The following is a 17,941-nucleotide window of genomic DNA, read 5'->3' as shown; positions in this document are numbered from 1 at the left end:
TTAACACCCTTTCCTCCTCCAATGGTCTGACCCAGCGCGAGAGTTATAAAGTTTCCATTTTTGTGATTCCGGGATTATCAGGGACCTTGAAGTACTTTCTTAGCAAACAAAAGTCAGGGGGAGCACAGAGTGGGGTGTGGGGGATAACTTACGTGTTAATTCTGTCAGTGCAATTCTGCAGGGCAGAAGCCATTCTTCCTGGTCTAGCTAGAACAGGGAGCAGCACACAGCCCGCAAAACAGCCAGAAAAATCAGTCCCTCTCCCTCGCTCCCACTTGTAGATCAATGGGGCATCCCCACTAGAACCTGCTGAAAAGGAATCTTTTTTTTTTTTTCTGAGAGAAGGTTTTTTTTTTTTTTTTCTTTTTTCCGGAGCTGGGACCGAACCCAGGGCCTTGTGCTTCCTAGGTAGGCGCTCTACCACTGAGCTAAATCCCCAAGCCCCCCCCCTTTTTTTTAAGGACAGGGCAATCCCCTTTGAACTATCCTTCCACTCCACGTACATTTATAACACTGTTTTCTCTTTTCTCCGTGGAATTTTCTTGTACTAGTCCCCTTTTCAGTTTGTTTTTGTTAGTTTGTTTCTTTCAACTTGACCCAACCTAGAGTCTTCTGGGAAGAGGGAATCTCAACTGAGAAAACATCTCCGTCACATTGGCCTGGAGGCGAATCTATCAGTGAGGCAGTTTTTGAATTAATGGTCGATGTGGGAGGGCACAGCCTGCTGTGGCGATGGGGGTTTGGGGGAGTGGGGCAGTCGTGCCACCCTGGGGCAGGTGGTCCTGGGATGGATCAGAAAGCAAACAGGGCTTTTTCCTCCTTGGGCGTCTGAAGGCAAGATGGGTCACCAGCAGCTCTACTGGAGTCACCCGCGGAAGTTCGGCCAGGGTTCTCGCTCTTGCCGCGTCTGCTCTAACCGCCACGGTCTGATCCGTAAATACGGGCTGAACATGTGCCGACAGTGCTTCCGTCAGTACGCGAAGGACATAGGCTTCATTAAGTTGGACTAAGCGACCTGAATGGATGATTCGACTGTCTACCCAGTGAAACCAACTGTCTACCCTGTGATACCAATCATGCTAGTCTTTGTGCACACAGAATAAAAAACTGAAGGCCTCAAAAAAAAAAAAAAAAAAAAAAAAAAAAAAAAAAAAAAAAAAAAAAAAAAAGAAAGCAAACAGGAAGCCACGAAAAGCAAGCCGGTAAGCAGCTCCATGGTCTTTGCTTCAGTTCCAGCCCTGATTTCCATCAGTGAGGGACTGGGACCCATAAGTGAAGCCAACAGCACCCTGCCTCCCACACTTGATTATGGTCAGTGGGTTAATACAACAGAGAAGAAAACTGAGACAGGGCTCCCCTGCCTGCTGACTTGGACCTTAAGTTCCTGGGTCCCGCTTTACTGCGAGGCTTGTTTTTTAGTAGACTTTGAAAGCTTTTGCTCTTGCTTTTCTTCACTCTTTGTTAACATAGGCCTCCATAACTCAAGTTTCTGACCCTCCACCCTCCAGTCTTCTGTAACTTTCCTGCGATGTCTGGCCAGATGTTAGCTACCAAATGTAATTTTAGCATCTCGTGTCCCAGAGTGCTCTTCTGTGTCTAACACCAAGTACTTTCTCATCTGATTCTCCACTCTCTGGGAATTCTGACCCTCTTCTTTCTCCTGTTGCACCCTAAAGGCCTTTTTCTGTATTCTAGGACCAGGGTAGTCAATTTTCCTCCTGGTGGTGTGGCCTTGATGGGTTGTTGGCTGGGGAATCTTTCGTCGGCTACCATGACACATGTATTCAGGGAAGATTTTTTTCTCAAGAGACCTTTCTTCTTACCCCCTCTTCTCACTAGAGAAGAGAACACTCAATACTAATATCAAATCAGCACAGGAATAGAGTAAGGTCCGAGGACTTGATCCGATTGGTCGGTCACCACCTATTATCTATTTGAGTCCTCAGCTTGACTTTGTTACAGGAAATAGCTACCCAGAGCCTGTGCCCCAGAGGACTAATTGGGAGAACATCGTCCTTTTAAACCATGTATTTGGATTACTGAGAGGTGGTGGCTCATGCCTTTAATCCCAGCATTCGGGAATCAGAGGCAGGCATATGGCCGAGTCTGAGGCCATGCGAGACTATCAGATCCCCTGGAACTGCAGTTACAGATGGTGTGAGGCTCTGTGTAGCTGCTGGAAACTGAACCTGTGTCTTCTGGAAGACCAGCTAGCGCTCGTTACTGCTTAGCCATCTGTTAAGAATCTTATTCCTATGGGCCTCAGATCTTTTATCGTTTATCTTGGTTTGGGACCTATATTCACAGAGCCTCCACATCCACCCTGATGAGCTACGGGAGTGTCAGAGGGAGAATCCTCACCGATCCTTACCTTGGTCCTGCCTGGATGTACTCAGTGCCCCTGCACTGGAGGTTTCTAGGACCTCTGTTCCCCATTCTCAGAGTGACCTTATGACAGTCACCCTAGTCACATTCTCACCACCCCCACCTTCATCCACCAAGGCAGTACGTTATAATCCACTTGGTTCCTACGTGAGGTTGCCTGGTTGCTGTGGCACTCTCTGTGGACCCTCAGCTCTAAGTCGCTGATCTACTTTTGACTTTTTAGGTTTCTGTTAGTTCTGGAGCCGGAGAGTGTCTCCCCACCCAGGGCCACTGCAAGGGTGCAGCAGAAGCAGAATGCAGCTCCCAGGACAGGAATCTGATCCCCAAGACCTTTGGCCATAGAGAAAAAGCTCCTGTATGGGGCACCAAGTTGTAAGAAGTGAGTGTGGGATCTTACAAAAATGGCCACACGATCCAAAGGAGGTCTGCAAGGTACAAAATGTTGTTTTTGGGAACTATGTGTTACTTTTGCCCAGTGGTGCACAGATGGGAACAAGAGTTTGTGGAGTGCTCTGCCACAAGTGTCAAATCTGTATCGAATCAAGACTTAAGGAGCGTAAGAGCCAGCGAGCAGAAAGGAACAGAGCAAAACAGACTCTTACCGGTGCTGCAGGGCCACTGTGCTTGTGAACCACAGCAGCTGTGGTTGTCTGCACAAGATCAAGCCAGTTAACATTGCAGCACAGAGACGGGAGAGGCTTATGAGCCCCTACCCTGAACTGAGGAGCTAGGAACAGCTGAATGTTTCTGGAGAAAAGAAAGTCCGTGTTTTTACAAGGTTGCAGCCCTTGACCGTTTGATCATGGTTCAGTGGATGGCCCTACTGCCACGAATAGATGGGCAGATTAGACTCGGTGGCGTATAAAAAAACAAAAAAGGAGGAAGTGAGGGTGGATGTAGGAGTTAAGGGGAGGAGGGTAAAGTAAATATGATTAAAATACATTGTGTGTGTGTATGAAATTCTCAAAGATGAATAAAAGTATAATTTAAATGTAAAAATTAGTTGGTGTTATTGTAAATGGGATAGGTTTATTACATGAAGAGCATGGTTATATATTATCTATTTGTGTTGTACGGAGTGATTTGAACTGTGTTTAAAACATGACACTTCCTTAACATTCTTCCATTGTTCTTAAATGTTATTTAACCGCATCGTTGTAAGTTACTGTATAATATTTCCAACTGGAAAGTTCAGACAATTGAAGGTAGGTACCTCGGAGCTAGGTCATGAGTACTGAGAAGAATTATGTAGAAAACTCAATTCAGCTTCTTCCCAGGACGGACTTCTATACTATAACTGATCTGGTTTTGATAAGCACCGTGGGAACTACTGATGTGTGCATTTAAAAACTGATTTATCATTGCAGTTAGGGGAACAGACAGGGAAAGAGGATTGTGGGAAAACACACAAAGAGGTAGCTGCTGAGTTGGGAGTAGGGTCCAGCTTGGTGGCTGGGCATTTAATACCAACTCATGGGTAGATGTACTGAGGCAGGCAGATATAGCAAATTTGAGACAAAAGCATGAATTTAAGGTCAGCCTGGGCAACTTAGTGAGACCCTGTCTCAAAAAGAAAAAAAAGTGAAGAGAGGGTCAGGTGTGGTATAGACCTAAAATCCTAGTATCACGGAGGCTGCGGCCAGTTATGTGTCAAGGCCCTGCCTCAAAACTCAAAAATGTTGGTACTAGGGTCTGTGCAAAACCAAACAAATTTGGGACTAGCAACCCTTGCTTGCAGCTGGAGACCGAGGAAATCCAGCTGGAAGAGGAGAAGAAAGATCTGCCAAGGCCTGGGCAGCCGGAAGGCCGAGCGACCAGCTGGGCTCAGGGCAGCAGCCGCTGGGTTGCATCTGCCGCTCCTGATGTTGCCTGGCAACCCGGCTGGCGCGCCGTTCGAACGGAAGCGACCGGCCAATCAGGAAGTCCGGGGCGAACCATTGCAGCGACGGGGACGGCGGGCTCACTTCCCTTTCCTCTGGGCCCTGGGGACGGTCTCCCGGCGGGATTGTGGGACGGCCGGGACCTCTCGCTCGGAAGAGCCGACCGGTCTCCACACGCTGTGACCTCCTCAGGTCCGCGGGGACCATCAGCTGTCAGCCTCTGCAGCCAGCGAGGAGCGGGATTCCTCCGGGCGTGGGCTGCGGGTGAGCATGGGGTAAGGGGGCGGGGGTCCTTAGGCAGTGTCCACGCATCAACCCGGGCAAGTGTTTCAGCATAGGGGGTCGACAGAGGAGAGCTCATGTCTAGTGTCCAGCCCAGGGGGGCCAGCAGAGAATCCAGGTTGTTCCACTGTCCCATCTTGCAGCCCCCGCTCCTAGCAAATCAGAGTACCCCACCGGCTTACTCTTTCAGGGGCCTATTGGGAGGACATGGCTCAGGGGATCTCCTGACTAGGCAACCCTGCCCTACCGGCCCTTGGAGTTCCCCTTCAGAATATAGTCTTTCCCTCCCCATTGGAAGCTTTCTGCCTAAAGAGTCTGGAGTTCCAGGGCTTCCCGCTTTGAGGGCCCTCCTTGGGGGGAAGGGGCGGGGCAGGGTGGATTCCCTAGGACTACAGATCCAAAGGCTCTGGAAGTCATGTGGGTCTGTGCGCGCCCGCCCGCCTGCGCTTGTATGCATTGGAGGTGCCTCTAAGCCAGAGTTGCTGGAATTGGACTTTAGAGTTGGGTGCAGGGTCAGGCCCTCCCAAGTGGAGCATCTAATTTAGGCTGTACTTTTATCTACTCTCCTGCTGTTGATCTTCTTTCGTAGGTGGGGAATCTGAGGTTCTGAGAAGTTGAGGCTCTTGCTCAAAGTCACAGACTTAACTATGCAATCGTCTTCAGTTCTTGATACAGGGAATCGCCCATTCGATGAAGGATCTCTCCTGAGGGGAACTACCCTTTCTCTGAGCCTCATTCTGGCCCTGGAGGAGCTGTGTTTGTCCATCTGTGTTTGTCCATCTGTGTTTGTGTCATGCTCCCCACCCTAACTTTTGTATGGCCCTAGCTGGCCTCATTCTTACTATTTATACCAGGCTGGTCTTGAACTCTCCATCTTCCTAAATCAGCGTCCTCTGATGACAAGCGTGTGCCACCTGCACACCAGTTTTATGCCTTTTCAGGATAGAACCCAGGGCTTGGTTTCTGCTAAGCGAGCGTCTACTAGATGAGTTATACCGCTGCCTCATTTCTTTCCACATCGTCAAGCTTCCTGTAGCCTGGTCCCTCCCTGAGTGTCCTGCTTTTCTCAGTAGCGTCTGTTCCATATTATGCACGAGGTATCTTATTAGGCGGTTTATTATCTTCCCCAGTGGAATGTGTCAGGCACGTGAGATGCTTAACACGGGCACAAATTATCAGGGTGCCCCAAACTTGCAGACTCAAGATGATCAAAGCCAACATCTGTTGGCCATTTGGTGTGTATTGTACTGGGGGGGGGGGTGGAGCAGGATAGGGTGGTGTCACTCAGGTGGACTCTGGCCAGCAGAGCCAGCATAGGCACTGTTAATACACACACACACACACACACACACACACACACACACACACACACACACACACTCACTCCCCCATCCAGCTACCTCACTCTATGCAAAATGACAGGTGCTGTGGACAGACACAGAGTGGCCATCAGTAGGGACTGATGGGAAATAATCAGAAACTCCTTAGATACTCATGCGGCACCAAGAGGAACGTGGATTACTGAGCAAAGGGTCTGGGTGGGAATTATATACACAGCACGATGGGCATCGCAGTCAATCCTAATCGTGGACTGTGGGTCAACTAATTGAGAAGCCACAGACAGTGATTACATTTGCAGAAAGTTATGAGGTCACTGCCCTACCTGTGGTTTGTCATTGGCTTTGTGAGTTTGGGCAAGTTTCTTCACATTCTGAGCTGTGAGTTCAAGCCAAGGCAGAAGGCACTGTAGGACAGGAAGTGGGTGTGGCCACAGGCCTAATTCAAGCCTCACCTTCCCTTCAGTGTCAGGCCCTTCCCTAAGGCCTTGTTTGTTAGTCTTTCTCCCTCTCTCCCTCTCTCCTTCACTGCAAGTCTGCCTTTGTTCCCATCTTGTCAGGGTGCAAACTGAGCCCCAGACTTTGTTAGTGGAGAGTGTTTGGGGGAAGGATTCATGCAGGAGCTCACTGTCCTAGGCATCCCTGCCCCTCCCATGGCGGCCCACTTGTAACTCTCTTCCTGAGATTTGTGCAAAGCTACTCTGAGCAAGGCTGACTCCTGGGCAGGCCAGGGCATGAGCCTGGTGAAAACTCCAGAAATAGCTTGGAACCTGGCCTGCCCTGGAGAATGCCCGGTCGGGTGTCTGACCTGGACAGCTGTGTTGGCTCTTCCCCACTGTCCGGAACCTTCTTGATCCTCTTCTGCAGCAGCCAGAGGCCTCCCTGGCTACCAAACCTGAGCCAGGACAGAAAAGCAGGTGGGGCGGATAAACTATCATAAAATGATCAACCCTAGAAATCTACTGGGAAGAGGGGACACACAACTGCCTGGGCTTGGAACCCTTGTCCCGGGCTGAGAACTTTACCAGTGTGAGCTCTGATTTCCCTCCACTCTGCGAAATGAGGGATTTCTGCTTTTATTTCATGGATACATATGCTACAGCAGGCACTCGAGAAGACACTTAGAGGAGTCAGTTCTCCCATTCCACTGTGGGGCCAGGGGACTGAACTCGGATCACTAGGCTTGCATGGCAAGTACTTTTACCCCAAGTCATCTCCCTCGCCCTAACTTTACCAGTCATTTCCCACTCTCACTCCCCCCCGCCCCCCGCACTGCCACCCTACCCCGTTCTGGTGTTTTGACTCTATACACAGAAGCATGCAGTCACTGTCTGCCTGGACTCAGCTTACCGTCTTCATGTTCCATTCCTACTATAGCACATCAGTCAGCTCTCCCTCTTAAAGACCGAATAGCCGACTGGACGTGTGTGGTTACGTCTCTTTACCCATTCGTTCATTGGTGGGCACTTGCATTGTGCACGCCCTCGGCTGTGGTGACTAATGACTGCTGGGGACTCCATGCGAGCGTTTCTGCCAGCATGCACACTGTGGATGAGTGTTCGAACACTGTAGGTTCTTTGAAATGAGTGTTTAGAAGTCTGCTGTGGTTGTCACTTCATCACCACTGAACAGGGTTCTAAGGTCGCCCTTCCTCACCAACACTTAATAACATCATAATGTTTTGGGTAGGATCTGTGCTAATGGGTGTGACACTGTTGCTGGGATTTTGACTTCTAGTTAATGGTCCAGTGAAGTGATGTTGAACATAGTTCTTGCATTCACTCGCTCTGTAAAGTGCGTGTGTGTGTGTGTGTGTGTGTGTGTGTGTGTGTGTGTGTGTGTGTGTTTCAGGCTGGCTTTGAACTCATGATCCTCCTGCCTCAGCCTCCTGGTGCTGGGATTAAGGTATGGGCCCCCATGGCCGGCTTTGTTTTCTTCCATGTGGAAGGGCAGTCAACTGACTGCACCAAACTGCTGCTCTTGTCTTGCTGGGCTCTGGAGGAGCTTCTTGTCCAACAGTCATCATGGCTCTCACTTGGAAGTGGCCCTGCCTTGGGCCTGTTTTATAGTGGGGAAAACAGGTATGGAGACGCTCCCTGCACTGGAGGTTTGGATGGGACGGAGCCCTGAAGATATTGGCTCTGTATCTTTGGAGGGAGAAAAGGGCATGGCTGGAAGTGTCCCGACTGGGACAGGGTTGATGGAAGGCTGGCAGAGGACTGTTTGTGGAAAGGCAGAGTAATGTGGTAGCTTAGGGGAGACTTGGCACTCAGGTCTCTCCCTGTACCCCCAGCTAATTATTAATTACAAGGGGGGAGAAATGACCAGTGAACCAGCTGATTACCAAGATCTTGTCAAATCCTCCTACAAGGCACTGTGCTGGGGACCAGGGCTTTTCTATGCTCCTCTCTCCTCCTCGTCTCCTCCCCCTCCCCCTCTTTTCTTCCTTTGGAAATTAGAGTGTGATTGACATCCAGAAGTCTGTGTGTGTTTCATGTGTATCTTGATGCTGGCCTGGGCCCCCTCTAGCCTCTTGGTCAGTGATGCTTCTTCCCGTTTGTTTCTGGGAGGAAGACACACAGCAGAAGGGTGGGGCTCAGTCCAGTGGGCAGCTGGGAAATCACAAGTGAACACTGGGAATGCCAAGGTGTTTTGTGAGGGAACAAAGGGGCCTCTCTGGGGTAGACAGGGAGGGACCTCAGAGGGGCGACATCTAAAATAAGGGTCTAGACAGAGAGCAGTTGGTGCAAAGGCCCTGGGGCAGGAAAGACCTTTGTAAAGGATTAGCTAAGAGGGCTTTGTGGCCGGGCCAGGAATGACAGTGTGGATGGGGTGGGCAGAGACTGGAGGGCTGTATGGGGGGCTGGAGTTTATCCCTGGGAGTGTATGGCAGTCAAGCGCAGCAGTGAAGTGTTATCTGCTAGGAAGACACTGTCATCATTGTCCCATGAAACAGCTGAGGGAGCTGCAGCCCCAAACATAGCTGTATGTGTTTCCATAGGTGGCAGCTCCTTTATGGAGCCCAAGCAAGCTGTCTGTGGGGTCTGACGGATTTCCCAGGAGGCACATTCGGTCTCTTGCTTCTCTCCTTCCCATGTCCAAGTCTGGGCTCAAATCCAGATTTTGTCATTTGCTGGCTGTATGGTCTCAATGAGTTCACGAATAATTTGAGATAGGCACAGCGGTGTGCACCATGTAGCTCCAGAAGGATTGTCCAGGCAAGAGGATGGAGAGTTCCAGACTGGCCTGTACTGTCCTGTAAAACCCTGTTTAAAACAAACACCCATCCTCTACTGATGGCAACAACAAAAAGCTTCAAACAATGTCTGCTGCCAAAGAAATGACCCGTGCTTCACCCCCACAAGTGCAGTCTTTGTAGTTTCCAGTTAGTGCCCAAGGCCAGCTTCAAGCTTGTTTCTTTGTTATCCCAGCTAGGTCCAGGCAGTGAGGGAGCTGGCAAGCCATGTCGGATGACTTGTATCCCAGTCCCATTAATAGCCAGGACCCGAGGGAGCAGCAGTGCTCAGAGGGAAGGAAAGTGGACAGGACCACTTCCTGTCTCCTCCCCTCCAGTCCCGGGGCAGCCTCCACCTGGATACAGGAGTGCTTTCCCCCCCGGCCCCTGAGATCTGAGGGCTTGGTGGGCATCTCCTTCCCCTGGACCTCACAATACCCTGGAAAGTGACAGAAGGCTTGGACTGGCAGAGGGTACAGGCGGACCCCTGCCAGGGATCCCCCCATGTAGGGTTGGAGTGAAATAATGGGTTTCAGATTGCCCACTTTCTGGTGGTCCTGCTGTTCAAGGGTTAAATGGGCCATCTCATGCCACTGTGCTGTGGCTGTACCTCTTTATCCTCCCAGCTGGCACAAATCTGCAGTCAACCTCAAGCCTTGAGAGCTCATGGTGGGCTGTCCCCCAAGGTCCCACTCTTGTTCATGGGACTGTGACCCAGCCACCTGCGGGCACACAGGAGAAAAGGGTGTCATTTTAGGAGTGGTGGGAGGGAAAGTGGCCAGGTTGGACCTCCCAGGCCCCATCCCCCAAACCCCTTCGTCAACTTTAGGAAAGTGACTCAGCCTGGCCTGACTGGGGTTTCCATTAGTCAGCTTGATGACAATGGAGTTGCCTCATAGGAAGCCTACCCAGACCACACTAATGCTCACTGCACCTCGTTTAATCACGGAAAGATTAAAAGCCCAGAAAGAGCACTTTCCCGTGCCTGGCCGGGGACATCAGAGAGAACCCAGCCCAATTCCATCAGCTGTGTTGCCGGCTGTACAGGCTCCAAGTCGCATAAGAGCCCGGCTGGGTGAGCCTGGGGGCGCTATTCCGGCTAGGTTTCCACACCGGGCTGTCTGTCGCCCATTTCGGTCACTGCCTGGCCCTCCTTCCCTCTCCTGGAACACTCCCAGCCGGCAGGTTCACCTGCCAGGCCCCGGAAATTGCGCAAAAGCCAGCTACCTGAACCAGGTGGGCGGGAGGCGTGCAGGCTGCTGGAAGGAGGCGGCTTGCACAGCCAGGTATGTTGCGGTGCTTGGGGGTGAGGGGCACATCAGGGATTGTCTTCAGTCTGTATTCGAGCCGAGGGCCGACTCCTGCTCAGAGAGAGATAGCAGATGAGGGGAGGGGGGTCACACAGTCTTAGCTCAGCTCAAGCCTCACCGCCTGAGTCTCCAGGATTGCCTCCAAGTGAGGACGACTCGAAACCAAAACTAGGGGCTTTCCTGGAGCCCTGATCTACTTACTCCTTGGGAGCCTGAGGGAGGGACGAAGTCGGGCTACGGCACTGGAATAGTGACCAGAAAGGCTCAAGGTTGGTGCTTTTCGGACCATTTGCGGCAGCATTTGGAAGCCCGCGGTGAAAAGAGACCTCAAGGGAGACGTTAAATCTCATTTGGCGACCGGGATCTTAGTTTCCTCTTGGAGGGGCCCCTGTGACGTGTGTTGGTGCGGATCGGCTGGCTCATTGTGATTAGCTCTTACCAGCTGTCTCCTTTGTCCCTGCTGGGCTTAGGTCCTGCCCTCCAGGATCGGACTTAGAGACCCTCGGAGGGGGCGGAGTCTGCCAACTCCACAGTCAGAGCCTCAGTTTATGACAGTGCGTCTGGTTTCGGGAGCGCTGCCCATTTTTCAGGTGCTGCGAACCCGTTTGATCTTTCCAGCGGTGACCCGAAGGCACAGGGAGGTCTATTTTTAACTGGGTTTAATAGGTAGAGGAACAGTCTTTTAAGAGCTGCCTCTTGTGCGAGGTGCAAGGCTGGTGGGAGAACGGGGACCCTGGTGTCTACCAGACCAGGCTTGGGAACACAATCTGCCTCCCCCCCATTTCTTTGTAGTGTTAGGTGGTGGGTATAAAAGCAAGGTGCTGGTGGGGGGAGCTTCTGCCCTAGCCCTGCCCCTCTGACCTCCTTCCTCTTTCCCAGGTGATGTCGGGGAGGGAACTGCCTCAGCCACCACCAACGGGTTGGACTGGTTTGGGTGGCAGAGCAGATGTGGGGGCTAGGGAGGTGAGGCAGGATCTGGCTACCTGAACAGGACTCTTAACAGTTCTGCTGGCTAGACCTAAACCACTTAAGGTCAGTTGAGGGTCTGTTTGTGTGGGCCAGCCTTCTTTTTCTGCCCAACAACCTCTTAAGCCTTGGGAGAAGCCTTCCTCCTATCCCCCAAAACTTCCGTGGGGGCTGGGGAGAGCAGATAGATCTGTAGACATACTATGCTTGCCCTGTACTACTTGTCGTTTTAAAATGGTGATGGAATTTGCTCACAGTTAAAAACCTAGAGAAAGCTAGTCTTGGTTTGCTGGTGCTAGTGACACTCCACCCCTCACCCTGGACCTATCCGCCTGTGGTGGGCGGGGCCACTCTAGTTGACTGGTGTGCTGGTCCTCAGCTGACTCCCGTGAGCATTTTAGTTCAGGACACACTTGTGGAATATCTAGCATGTGTTGAGAGCCACATCATGAAGCTGAGACTCAGTGAACAAAGCAGCCAAAACCTGTGCCCTCGTGGAGCTGACATTTTTGGAGTTGGGGACAGCAAAGAAAGAAAGATTCATATCCACAGTAAGTTATATGGTACCAATGGATATAGTGAGACGAGATATAGGGTGTGTGTGTGTGTGTCTGTCTGTCTGTCTGTCTGTGTGGTACGTGGAGAAGTGATGTGGTAGGAATTAGTGTGTTCAAGCTAGGCTTCATGGGAGTCTGCTTTTTAAATCTCTGTGACCTAAGGAAGTCACTTCCCAGAGTCTCAGTTTTCCCAGCTACAAAATGGTAACAGTGGCTTTCAGGCTCTTGGAGGTGGTAGGAAAGTAGCTGTGAGCGTCTGGCACACAGGCACACAGTGGAGAGCGTTGTCTTGAGATGTCTGGCTGTTCCGGTGAGGCTCTTCTGTGTTTGGGCATGCTCTGGCCCAGTCTGTCTGGTATAGTACCACGTCCCATGTGACCATGGAGAACTTGAGGTATGGCTAGTGGCTGCTGAGTGATCTCAACTGCAGATGCCCTTGGTTTGGAATATGGGTTTTACCTTGTGCATATTTGAGGGGCCTTGGGTATGGGGAAACTGGCACTTTCTGACCCTCTTTCCTTGGAAACAGAGATGGCAGGGTTGACTTGCTGTAATGGTCTAACATCTGACTCTTAGATAACCATGGGGACACTTGAGCACCCAGACATGGGCCCTGCAGCCCATGAGCACTGTCATGGTGGTTGGTCAGCAGCATAACACTTGGTGGGGCTGTGACCTGGATAGGTCTTTGCACCGGCATAGCTTGGGGCTGATGTTTATGCCTGTCCACATGCCTGGATCTCCATGGGCTTGGCCTTGAAGCCATATCTTGGAAACTACCCTAATCTGGACTCTACGGGGTGGGGGTGGGGCCTTTCTGCCTCTCTCTCTCACAGCCTTTTGTTTTTGTGCCCCTTGTGGGCCTGGCATGTCCAGGCAGGTGGTTGGCACTGCGCAGCTTCCTGCCTGGGCTAGTTGCGGGATGTTGGTGGTATCTGGATCTCTGTGCAGTTCAGGTGGGATGTGGATGATGGTCATTCAACCCCAACTGCCCGGTCGCTAGTAGCCCCCTCTCTTGGAAGTAAGGGGTGGCTTAAGCAAACCCATTGCCCCTCGAGCTTCAGTTTCCCAACCCCTAAATGGAGCCATTGAGAGGACCCCCTTTTTTTTCTTTTCTTTTTTTCGGAGCTGGGGACCGAACCCAGGGCCTTGCACTTCCTAGGCAAGCGCTCTACCACTGAGCTAAATCCCCAACCGAGAGGACCCTTTTTAAAGTGGACCTGGCTTCTCTACCACTTTTCTCTCCCTCAGCTGTGCGGGTCCCGCCCACTATTGGAGGGAAATGCCGTGGGTGGGGCCATAGGCCTTCCCGGAGTACATTTTGCCTGGTGATTGGCTCTGTGAGAGGCAGGGGCGTGTCCTTTACCTTATAATAGCTCAGGCTTCGCCGCCAGTGAGCCTTTGTCTGAACGTGCTCAGCCTGTCTTCTTTCGTTGCTTGCAGCGGAGCCCCGTATCCAGCTGCCAACTTTGTGCCTGTATCTGTCTTCTCGCCTCTGCCCTCGGGGTATGTAACGGCCATGCCCGTGGACACGCTGAGCCCGGGAGCCCCCACCACTCCCGCTTTACCTTTTCGCCTGCGAACCAAGGTCCCCGGCTACCTGCTACCAAGGCCAGCAGATGGGGGAGCCAGGAAACCGAGTGCTGTGGAACGCCTGGAGGCTGATAAGGCTAAGTACGTCAAGAGCCTGCGCGTGGCCAACACCCGCCAAGAACCTGTGCAGCCCCCGCTCGCCAGGCAGCCCCTCTTCAGCCCAGGTTCTCGCGGCCCAGTGCTCACACCCAGTCGCCGAGTCCTGCCCTGTTCTGGTCGCCGGCCCCAACTGGACCTAGACATCCTTAGCAGCCTAATCAACCTGTGTGATAGTCCCGTGTCCCCATCTGAGGCCAACCGAACACCTGGACGGCCAGAAGGATCTGCCCACAAGGTCCCACCAGCCACCCCTCCTCGTCCGCCTCCTAGTACTGTCGCTGTGCGCCGAGTGGATGTTCGTCCCCTGCCTGCTTCACCAGCTCGCCCCTATCCATCACCTGGCGCCGCTACCACTTCCAGCCCGGGCCGGCCCCCTGGTCTGCAACGCTCCAAGTCGGACCTGAGTGAGCGCTTTTCCAGGGCAGCAGCCGATCTTGAGCGCTTTTTTAACTTCTGCGGCTTGGACCCAGAGGAAGCACGAGGATTGGGGGTGGCCCACCTGGCAAGGGCTAGCTCGGACATCGTGTCGCTAGCCGGGCCAAGTGCTGGACCTTGCAGCTCTGAAGGGGGCTGCTCACGCCGCAGCTCTGCTACAGTGGAAGAGCGGACCCTAGAGCGGGTCCCCTATGGGGTGTCTGTGATCGAGCGAAATGCCCGTGTGATCAAGTGGCTGTATGGGTTGCGGCAGGCACGCGACCCTCCCACCACAGAGGGCTAGGCCTCCTGGACTCAGGCCTCCTGGAAGGACATCATGAAGAGACAGTTGGCACTTTGTCCTTTCCTGTATCCATTGGCTGCCTTCCTGCAGACCCAGAGACCCTTGGGTGAATTTAGTGTAGAGGCCAAGACTTAGACCTAGACCAGCATCCTCTGGCAAGCAAGGACTGACCTGCAGAGGTTTGCTGTTGCCCTTGGCCTCCCCCACCCCCTAACAAGGTTTGTGACACAAGTATGCTTCTGCGTGGTTCCTCGGGTGAGACTGGATTTGGGCTGCTTACTCTCCACTGAGTTGGGAATCAATTGCTTTGCCAAGTCTGTCTGCCCCAGACCCTATTTCCTTCTTCCCTGTCTGTCCTCTTTTGCTGACTTCCTCTTCCTTACCCAAAGGGCCCTGGCTTCCTGGGAACTCACCCTGGGGAGGAGGTTGAAAGGATGGGGCCTGTCTGCTGCTCTTCCTGGTCTTTGGCAGTTGGCCTAGGTGGGTAGACTATAGGAGGGATTGGTTAGGAGCCTGACGCTCTGAATTATCTGTGGCTAATAAACACAAATGTTTGTTTCTCAAGGTCGGGAGCTTCGGACTCTTCTCTGTTCACAGGGGAAGAAGTGTGGGAAGTCTTGGGGTAGGGCCTTCAGAATGGAACGATTTTTGAACTAAGATCTGGTATGCAGGAGGTCAGTGACTCTTCTAAGGCAGTGCAGGCAGGCCACACCTGGGACCTCCCAGTAGCACATCCTCACCTTCTCCAGAAGCCTGCAGGCTCTTCTGTAGGTGAGGAGGCAGCCAGCCAGTGAGTGGAACCAGAGCTGAGAGTGGTTTCTTTCTGAAAGGAAGGGACTTTCAGAGAAAGGCATCCCCAGCCAAGGGATGCCCACAAGAGAAGACCCTGACTCTCAGTTACCAGGCCCCAGAGTAGGGTCTGGAGCTGAGAGGGACTTAGGCAAGAACAGCCCAGAGTGGTGGCCTTGCCTGTGACCCCAGGTGACCCTGGACAGGCCAGTCTTGTTTCTGTGCCTCAGTGGAGAGCTAGGTGGTACAAGTCTCTTGGGGTTGGGACCTTGTATTCCGGAAGGTTTGAAATGATCCGTATCCCAGTGCTTGGGCCAGCAGAGCAGCTAAGCACGGATGCTGTGGCCTCCCTTCTGTCTGCTCTCCCTGTTTAGTTTTCCCCAGTGTAGTGGAGCAACAAGGCTCCCTGGGTTCACAAAGGGTGACCTGGGGGATGGCTTGACTGCCTCCCCCCAGGGGAGGGGTCCTTGGTAGTGTTTCCTCCCTGCAGGCTGCCTTGGCTCCAGTCTTCAGAAACAGGAAACATGGGAGGTGGGTGGTGGTGACAGGTTTGATGCTGGTTTTATTTTAAGCACTAAAGAGATTTCCCGAGTTGTTGACAAACATCTGTGTCAGCATAGCTGTCTGTTGCTGCCAACCCCCAAAGTCTGGGGCAGTTGAGAGAAGGGGAACTGAGAACAGGCTCTGTTTCCCACTCCATCTGGAGATGGAGGCTGAGAAGGAGTGGGGTTGAGGAGAGATCCAGGCCAGCCACCCTGCCCCTCTGGTTTCCCTACTGGCCTTGGGCCATGGTCTCTTTCTGACTTGTGACCCTCAGTGCTCCAGCCAGTCAGGGTAGGTGAGCTGGTTGCCCTTGACATGTGAAGAAATTAGGGTTCTGGCAGGGTAGTGGTAGCACACACCTTAATCCCAGCAGTTGGGAGGCAGAGACAGGCTGAGGCCAGCTTGGTCTACAGAGCCACAGGACAACCAGTGCTATTCAAAGAAACCATGTCTTGAAAAACAAAACAAAAAGATATTAGGATTCTGGTTTCAGGAACAGTAGTGAACAGCAGTTCCTGGAGTAGGGGTTATTCCTGGCCACACCTCTCATCGGATACATGAGGTGATGTTTGGAGAGGCAGGTGTGGGGTCTTAGAGCAGGAAGTGGAACATGGAGTGGTGGTGACTTGTGGGCCATCTCAGGGCAGGACTGCAGGGCAGCCTGGGCTACAGTCCAGACAGTGCACAGTAGTCAGCACCACCCTGGAGCGTCTCCCTCCCCGTGTACTCAAGTTCTTTTATCAGTTAAGCACCTACTGGGTACCCATATCAGACATGGTCCTCATCCCAGTATTCAGGGAGAACAGAATCTGGTGGAGGAGTCTAAATCAAGGACACCCAGGGACATCAGCCCTAAATGTAGAGCTGTGTCTCCCCGTAGCTGGGCACTCTGCAGGGTATCACTGAAGGTGGCCGTGGGGCTGGGCCTGGCTTGCTTTCTGCCATAGGTGCTGCCTGGTCTTGGGAAGGTTCCCAGGCTTCTAAGAATCTGTGGAAGCAGAAGGCTGTGAGACTCCCCTTTCCTGGCAGCCCTAGGATCTGGGGAACTTGCTCCTCCATTGTCCTACCTCCCCTGTGGGGTGAGAAGCAGGAGCCTAAGCTCAAGAGCTGCTGTTTTTCAGCCACACAGAGACATTGCAGCTGCTGCCCCGGCTGCCGGGGCTCCCGGGGCTCCCAGCCAGCCTGGCCCCAGCTGCCGGGCTGCCTAATTAGGCAGAGACCCGTTTTCTGTTCCTCCCTCCTAGCTGACCATACACAAAGGAGCTTGGGAGACTGGTTTGGCCATTCACTTCAGTGCTAGAGGTGTAAAGGGCCCCTGGGAAAAGCCCCACACGCCAGCCTCAGTTTACCTTTTGGCAGAGAGTGGAATGCAGCTAGCTTATAGGGACTGTCTCTGGTGAAATGGTTATATCTGCTAACAGGGCATCCCAGGAGATCCAGGGCAGACGTCTCCATCTGGCCTGGTGTCCCGGGTGCTGGGGAGCACAGAGCAGTGAGGAGTTAGGCTATTGTCCCCTGAACTCTGAGTTCTCAGAGCACAGTGGGGACAAAGGCTAGAGTATAGTGACAGCTACCCCTGCCTACACAGAAGGTGTGTGGTCTATCCAGGTGTGGGCAGAGCAACCCTACTTGCTTGGTTTTTTTTTTTTTTTTTGTTTAGTTTTGCCACTTTTAGATTATTTTATTTTATGTATGTGAATGTTTTGCTTGCAAGTATGTATGTGCACCACATGTGCCTGGTGACTGTGGAGGTCAGAAGAGGGCACTGGATCCCTGGAACTGGAATTAGGGATGGTTGTACGTGGATGCTGGAAATCGAGCCCAGGCCCTCTGCAAGAGCAACAGGTAAACTGCTGAGCCCACACTCCAGGCCCCCAGCGAGGCTCCTAACAATAGTATATGTTTCGAATAACACACGAAATGGCCCGCTTTCCCTGGCTCGTAATCAGAAACATGAAGAAATTATCCACTTGTCCACCTCCGAATGCACTTCATTGCCTCACTGCATTCGTTCTGCCTGGAGTCCATCAGTCCACCCGTCTATCTCTCCATACTATCAACACGTCTTATAAAGCTTTCCTAAGCGAAGCGTGAACATCCGCACCCTTCCCTCCAGGCTATGATATAACATCATTGTATGTAGTGTGCATGTGTGTACACGTGTTTATACAGGTGTACTTGTCTGCACGTGTACCTGTGCAGGCCAGAGGGCCACCTCTGTTGCCTCTCCTTCATCTTGGCTTTTGA

At 52.4% G+C, this 17,941-nt stretch overlaps 1 protein-coding gene, 1 long non-coding RNA gene and 1 pseudogene across 10 annotated transcripts; 2 read left to right on the top strand and 1 right to left on the bottom strand.

The window, feature by feature from the left end:
• Positions 807–1,143, top strand: Rps29-ps15 (ribosomal protein S29, pseudogene 15; annotated as a pseudogene).
• Positions 3,598–10,768, bottom strand: LOC120101754 (uncharacterized). 2 transcript variants are annotated; one of them, XR_005502655.2, is made up of 4 exons: positions 10,631–10,768; positions 10,347–10,480; positions 9,730–9,841; positions 3,598–6,779 (listed from the first exon to the last, which is right to left on the bottom strand). It is a non-coding gene; the product is annotated as an uncharacterized LOC120101754 (long non-coding RNA). The 2 variants fall into 2 exon arrangements; XR_005502654.2 differs by lacking the exon at positions 3,598–6,779 and adding an exon at positions 8,801–9,150.
• Positions 4,336–14,926, top strand: Fam110a (family with sequence similarity 110, member A). 8 transcript variants are annotated; one of them, XM_039105051.2, is made up of 3 exons: positions 10,896–11,019; positions 11,775–11,946; positions 13,396–14,926. In XM_039105051.2, the coding sequence occupies exon 3, from the start codon at positions 13,472–13,474 to the stop codon at positions 14,360–14,362; it is 891 nt and encodes a 296-aa protein (XP_038960979.1). In that variant the 5' UTR covers positions 10,896–11,019; positions 11,775–11,946; positions 13,396–13,471; the 3' UTR covers positions 14,363–14,926. The 8 variants fall into 8 exon arrangements, with proteins under 8 accessions (NP_001231697.1, XP_006235293.1, NP_001231698.1 ...); XM_006235234.5 differs by having other exon boundaries at positions 10,897–11,019; positions 11,797–11,946; NM_001244768.1 differs by lacking the exons at positions 10,896–11,019; positions 11,775–11,946 and adding an exon at positions 4,336–4,529.
• Positions 14,927–17,941: the final 3,015 nt, after the last annotated feature.

The sequence above is a fragment of the Rattus norvegicus genome, chromosome 3 (assembly GCF_036323735.1).
Source record: "Rattus norvegicus strain BN/NHsdMcwi chromosome 3, GRCr8, whole genome shotgun sequence".
Classification (NCBI taxonomy): Eukaryota; Metazoa; Chordata; class Mammalia; order Rodentia; family Muridae; genus Rattus; species Rattus norvegicus.
This window is presented reverse-complemented; position numbering and strand designations above follow the sequence as displayed.

What these genes read in the sequence shown, in the direction of transcription:
- Fam110a (XM_006235231.5), top strand. Translation starts at nt 9,996, where the DNA reads ATGACAATGGAGTTGCCTCATAGGAAGCCTACCCAGACCACACTAATG. An exon ending in GAGGCGGCTTGCACAGCCAG is followed by an intron (nt 10,406 to 13,395) that starts GTATGTTGCGGT and finishes CGTTGCTTGCAG; the next exon opens with CGGAGCCCCGTATCCAGCTG.